Source organism: Geospiza fortis, unplaced genomic scaffold (assembly GCF_000277835.1).
Source record: "Geospiza fortis unplaced genomic scaffold, GeoFor_1.0 scaffold432, whole genome shotgun sequence".
Classification (NCBI taxonomy): Eukaryota; Metazoa; Chordata; class Aves; order Passeriformes; family Thraupidae; genus Geospiza; species Geospiza fortis.
Window position 1 is genome coordinate 1,650,862 of NW_005054436.1, and position 6,508 is coordinate 1,657,369.

A 6,508-nucleotide genomic window follows, 5' to 3' on the forward strand; every position below is an offset into this window, starting at 1 on the left:
GTGGGATTTGTCCCAGTGGGATGTGTCCCCTGGGATGTGTCCCTGTGGGATTTGTCCCAGTGGGATGTGTCCCAGTGGGATTTGTCCCAGTGGGATGTGTCCCCTGGGATGTGTCCCTGTGGGATTTGTCCCTGCAGCTCCCTGTGCTCTGTCCCCTGGCAGGAGGTGCTGGGCGAGGAGAAGCTCATGTCCATCCTGAAGGAGCGGGAGCTGAAGATCTACTGGGGCACGGCCACCACGGGCAAGCCACACGTGGCCTATTTCGTGCCCATGTCCAAGATCGCCGATTTCCTGAAGGCTGGCTGCGAGGTGGGGCACTGCCACCCTGCTGGGTGGCACCTGCAGCTGGCAGGGACGGCTCCCCTGACCCCGCTGTCCCCTGTGCTAGGTGACAATCCTCTTTGCTGACCTCCACGCTTACCTGGACAACATGAAGGCTCCGTGGGAGCTGCTGGAGCTGCGGACCCGGTACTACGAGCACGTCATCAAAGCCATGCTGGAGAGCATCGGGGTGCCCCTGGAGAAGCTCAGATTTGTCCGGGGCACCGATTACCAGCTCAGCAAGTGAGTCCTGGGCAGCCAGGGGGGGCCCTGGGAGGCTGAGCTAGGACAGGGGCTGGATGGAGTTAAAGAAAAAAGTAGGGATTTATTAGGAGTATCTGATATTATAAATATTTATTTATTTATGTAATATTATTATATATAATACAATATTATCCCTAAAAGCAGGGATTTATTAGAAGTATCTAATATTGTATGTGTGTATATACATATATACATAATTATTATATTTTATTTATTATTAATAATCATTAATTAATTCTATATTGTATATATGTATAGAATACTATTATATATATAATACAGTATTATCCCTAAAAGCAGGGATTTATTAGAAGTATCTAATATTTTATACCTATAAATATAGATATAGATATGAGTAAAATATATATATGTATATATATATACATATATAAAATCATTATATATTATTATTAGTTATTAATTATATATTTTATATATGTGTATATGTATCTAATACTATTATATATAATCCAGTATTATCCCTAAAAGTAGCCATTTATTAGAAGTATCTAATGTTGTGTCTGTGTATATAGATACATATATATACATTTATATTTCTTCTTATTATTAATTAATTATGTATTTTCTATATGTATCTAATACTATTATAAATAATACAGTATTATCCCTAAAAGTAGGCATTTATTAAAAAGCCTCAATGGATCCACCTTGGGCAGCACAAGAGCCCAGCCAGGGCTACACCCAAGATGAACCAAAATGGTCACAAAATGGACATGAGGTCTCTGACTTTTATAAGTTTTGGTCCATTTGCATATTGCAGTTAATTGTCCAATTACAGCTCCAGGCCATGAAGTCCAATCCTTCTTCATCCCACGTTGTTTCTGCTCTTGGGCCTGAGATTTGGATCATTTGTCCTTGGTCCTCAGCTGGAGAAGGAATTGTTTTGTCTCCCTGCTCTGTGCCTGTGGTGACAATGGTGTGGCCAGGAGCAGCTCTCAGGGCTGTGCCATGCCCAGTGTGGCCAGGAGCAGCTCTCAGGGCTGTCCCCATGCCCCTGGTGACAGTGCTGTCCCCCACAGGGAGTACACCCTGGACGTGTACCGCCTCTCCTCTGTGGTGACGCAGCACGACGCCAAGAAGGCAGGGGCAGAGGTGGTCAAGCAGGTGGAGCATCCCTTGCTGAGTGGTTTGCTCTACCCAGGCCTGCAGGTGAGGCAGGGGTGGTGGCCAGGGAGGTGCTGGCACAGCCAGGGCCACGGGGGTGTTGGGGGCCGAGTGCCAAGGTCGTTGTTGGCCACCCCAATGTCACAGCTGGCGGTGGCACAAAGGCTGGCCTGAGCACGGAGCAAACAGTCTGGAATGTTCCTGACTTTCCCTGGCTGGGAGTGGCCCAGGAGGGGCTGAGGGACAGGCCAGGAGTGTTCTGGGTCCAGCCTCGAGGCTCTGTGTGTCTCTCCACAGGCACTGGATGAGGAATATCTCAAGGTGGACGCGCAGTTTGGAGGGGTGGATCAGAGGAAGATCTTCACCTTCGCAGAGAAGGTCAGGAGTGGGGGGATTTCTGCCAGACTGGGGCCTGAGGGAGGGTTTGGCTACTCCCAAATCCATTGGGAGAAGTGTGTGGGATTTTGGTTAATGTCACAGCTCTCTGTGCTGCTGCTGTGCTCTGGGCAGCCACACATCCCTGGCTGTGACTCTGCCCTTCCTGGTTTGTTACTCCAGATCCCAAAGTTACCTGGAGCCAGGAGCAAACAGGAATTGGGAATTAAAGCTGAATCAGGCTCGTGTCTGACTTGCCTCCTTGTGTTTTCCTAGTACCTCCCTTCCCTGGGCTATGCCAAGCGTGTCCATTTGATGAACCCCATGGTTCCTGGGCTGACAGGCAGCAAGATGAGCTCGTCAGAAGAGGTTGGTCCTGGGTCTGGCTGTGCTCAGGGGGCTCTGCGGGGACCATCCCAGGGGAGATGAGCTCTCCCTCCCCACTCAGGGTTCTAAGAAGGTGCAGCAACTCCAGCATGAATTTCCTGGGTAAAAGCTTGGGTGAAGGGCTGAGGAAATCTCTTGCTGCAGGACTCCAAGATTGATCTTCTGGACCGCAAGGAGGACGTGAAGAAGAAGCTGAAGAAGGCTTTCTGTGAGCCAGGGAACGTGGAGAACAATGGTGTCCTCTCCTTCATCAAGCATGTCCTCTTCCCCCTCAAATCAGGTGAGGAGGGGTCAGATAAGAGGAGGGGACAGGAGTGTGTCCCCTGAGACAAAGCTGTCCCTGAGTGCCACTTGCCCAGCCCCTGCTCTTGGGCAGAGTGGGCTGAGTAGTTTATCTGAACCTTCAGTTTATCTGAGCTTTAAAACCGGTTTATCCCAGAGTTTGTGGTCCTGCGAGAGGAAAAATGGGGAGGAAACAAAACCTACACGGCCTACGAGGCCCTGGAGAAGGACTTTGCTGAGCAGGTGAGTGCTGGGAGGGGCTGAACCTTCTGCCTGAGGTTCCTGGGAGCAATCTGGGAGATGGAAATCTGCTCTGGGAGGAGGTGTGCAGTGTGGCCTGGTAGTGTGGGATGCTCCCAGGCAGGAGAGCCTGGGGGAGAGGGTGAGTGAAGGGTGTGAGGTCAGGACAGCACCACATCAGCCACATCCTGCAGCACAGCAGCACTTTAACCCTTCCCAGCTGTTCCCAACAGAGGCTGGAGGCAGAAGTGTCCAGAAACTTCTGATGTCCAAGGGGAATCAGGGTTTGGGATTCATCTTCCCACCCTGTTTGGTCTCCAGTTCCCACCCTTGGCCTCAGACAGGAACATCTTTGTCCTGACACAGGTTGTGCACCCTGGAGACCTGAAGAACTCTGTGGAGGTGGCCCTGAACAAACTGCTTGACCCCATCAGAGAGAAATTCAACTGCCCAGAGCTGAAGAAGCTGAGCAGTGCTGCATATCCCACCCCATCCAAAGCCAGTAAGGAGGGGCTGGGAGCCTGGGGAAGTGGGGCCCTGGGAGCTCAGGGAAATGAGCAGGGCTGAGTGGGACAGCTCCCTCCAGGAGCTGAGGTCAGAGAAAAGTTTTGAAGCTCCAGACTCAAAAGCAGCCATGGAGAACATTGGGAAAGGTGAGGAAAGTCAGCACAGGAGGGACTCTGCTCTCTGGTGTAGGGACAAGCATGGAACTCCCTGCAGGGAATTGCCCCCAGGGCCTGCATTTGGGGCTGACCACTTTCCTGGGTTTGTGCTGAGCGTTGTGACCATTCCCTTCACCCTGCAGAGCCTGCAGAGAAGGGAACCACCAAGAACTCAGAGCCTGAGGACGTGATCCCATCCCGGCTGGACATCCGTGTGGGCAAAGTGATCAGCGTGGAAAAGGTACGGGGAGAGGGGAGGAACCCTGCCCTGTGGTGACATTTGGGGTGTTCCTGGTGGGACTGGCACCTTTTATGCCACCCCATTCCCACCCCTGCTCCCCCTGGCAGCACCCAGATGCCGACAGCCTGTACGTGGAGAAGATCGACGTGGGCGAGGCCGAGCCCCGCACCGTGGTCAGCGGCCTGGTGCACTTTGTCCCCAAGGAGCAGCTGCAGGACAGGCTCGTGGTGCTGCTCTGCAACCTCAAACCCCAGAAGATGAGGGGGGTGGAGTCGCAGGGCATGGTGCTGTGTGCCTCCAGGTGAGGGACACGGGGGACACCGGGGCTGGAGCAGCCCTCCTGCCTCAGGGGCAGCACCCTGGGCTGACTCTGGTGTCTCCACACCTCTCCTTAGTGTGGGGGAGCCCCGTCAAGTGGAGCCCCTGGACCCCCCAGCCGGGTGCTGTGCTGGGGAGCGTGTCTATGTGGAGGGCTACGAGGGTGGGGAGCCCGACGAGGAGCTCAAACCCAAGAAAAAGGTCTTTGAGAAGCTGCAGGTGAGGCCTGGGAGTGGCTGTAGCTCCACACTGTCCCCACCTCTGGGTGACCCCAGATGTTACTGTGGAGGAGATGAACCCTCCCAGGGCTGACCCTGCTCCCTGTTGTGCTCCCCAGGCCGATTTCCGCGTCTCTGAGGATTGTGTCGCGCAGTGGAAGCAGAGAAACTTCCTGACCAAGCTGGGCACTGTCTCCTGTAAAAGCCTGAGGGGTGGCAGCATCAGCTAACAAGTGCCAGGGCTGCTCTGGTGCCTCCTGCAGCCCAGCCAGGCTCCTCCCAGTCATCTCCCCACCAGTGCTCAGCCCTGGGGGCTCTGGGACTGAACTTGCAGCCTCTCACCCAGAGCTGCCTCCATCGTCCATCCCCCTGGGCCTCTGGGGACTGACTGGAGGTGCCACCACACCCAAGGGACTCATGAGACTCATCCCCATGGCCTTGGGGCCACCCAGCTGTGCCACAGACTGGACTCCCTGCCCGCTGGGGTGGCATGTGTGGCTGCTGTGGTGAGGGCAGAAGGGAAAAGCTGCTTCTCCAACCTTGTGTTGCTGCTACCAGAGCTGGGGACAGCCCGGCAGGCCCCGTCCCCTGCTCCACCCCCAGCCCAGGCAGCACCCGTGGGGCTGTCCTGAGCCTGTGGAGGGTGTGGGCCTTAAACACTGACTCGGGAACCATCTGTCTGTCATAAAACCCAATAAAATGTCGAGCTGACTGCACGTGGCTGTGCCCATCTGTCCAGGGGAGCTGGCAGCCAGCCCTGCTCTAAGGTTTTATTGGGCAGTGGTGCTGAGAGCCAGCCCAAGGGTGTCCCTGGAGCTCAGTAGCACCAGAAGGAACCTGCAACCATAAACCAGGAAGAACAGGAGGCAGCAAGCTTCGGTCATCATTTTTACCAGCCAGGTACAGAGCTCTGAGCAGCTACTCGGCGGCAGAGGGTCAGTTGCTTTTGGTTTGGTTTGGTTTGGTTTGGTTGGGTTTGTTTTGTTTGGTTTTTGTTTGGTTTGTTTTTTTTTTTACAATCAAAGAAATCAAAATGTGACCCGAGTTTACAGAAACAGAATCAAGGCTCTACCCCAGAGGCCAGGGCCAGCTCGAGGGGCAGCCAGGCCCTTCCTCCTGCTGGGCAGTGGTGAGTGGCCAGAGCCTGTGCTGGCCATGAGCCCCTCTGGCCTTTCCATCAAGAGCCAAAGCCCTGATCCCTCCCAGCCAGCACCTCCATCCCCCTCCTGTTCCTGTTTTCATCTCCTCAGGTGCTGTTGTGGCCAAAGCCTTCCCATTCTTTGTCCAAAGTGCTTCCATTCCTCGTGGGCCTGCAGGGCCAGCAGCGGTGGCTCCAGCTCCGGCGTCTTTGGCCCCAGCTCCGGTGTCTTTGGCCCCCAAACTCCTCTGGGTGTGGCTGCTCAGCTCCACACACCCACACCGAGCATCAGCTTGGCAGGGAGGAGGTGCTGGCTCTGGGCACGGGCCTCGAGTTCAGTAAAAAAAAAAGCAAAATAAAGCTGTAGTACTTAGGAAAGTGAAACCAACACCATTTTTGCATAAATATCATCAAGGCCGTGGAGGCTAAGGCTGTTTGCTTCCTGTATTAAGTTAGTTGCCAGTTCCACACTCATCCGTTGACCTGCCCAGGTCCCTGAGAGATTTGGATTCCTGTCCATGGGGGCTCCAGTCCTGCAGTGTCATCCTTCAGGCCGTCTCTCCCCGTCTGTCTGCAAAGCAGGAGGAAAGAGCCCATCAGCCACCCCAAATCCCAGCTTCCCACAGCCCTACCAGGTTCTGTCCCTGCTGTCCCAGTGCCTCTCAGCTGCAACACAACCCAGGAGCCGTGCTGGGAATTCATCCCTTGGGAATGCATAGCTCAGGACGCTGAGCAGCGAGGCTGAACCTCCAGCTGCATCATCCCGTGGCTCCCACCCCACGTACCTTGTGCAGGGAGGCTCTGAGCCGGTGGCTCCGCTCCGTTCCTGCCCTCCGTCCCCGCCAGCTCGCTCTTAGTCCTGCTCTCCTCCACCTTGGCATCCCCGTCCAGCACCGGGGAGCCCAACGCCTCTGTCCCCGGTGCCTTTGGGGAAGGA

General features: G+C 54.6%; 1 protein-coding gene and 1 long non-coding RNA gene across 2 annotated transcripts; one reads left to right on the plus strand and one right to left on the minus strand.

The window, feature by feature from the left end:
- Positions 1-159: 159 nt before the first annotated feature.
- Positions 160-5,145, plus strand: YARS1 (tyrosyl-tRNA synthetase 1; the record flags this gene model as incomplete). Its single annotated transcript, XM_031062039.1, has 12 exons — positions 160-309; positions 389-564; positions 1,626-1,755; positions 2,008-2,088; positions 2,362-2,454; positions 2,617-2,752; positions 2,912-2,997; positions 3,361-3,496; positions 3,800-3,897; positions 4,005-4,198; positions 4,293-4,434; positions 4,553-5,145. Coding segments are annotated over 12 exons (1,533 nt in total), but the record flags the coding sequence as incomplete, so codon positions are not given.
- Positions 5,146-5,308: 163 nt separating this feature from the next.
- On the minus strand, positions 5,309-6,502 carry LOC115948585. Its single transcript, XR_004082391.1, has 2 exons — positions 6,357-6,502; positions 5,309-6,142 (listed from the first exon to the last, which is right to left on the minus strand). It is a non-coding gene; the product is annotated as an uncharacterized LOC115948585 (long non-coding RNA).
- Between the last annotated feature and the right edge of the window lie 6 nt (positions 6,503-6,508).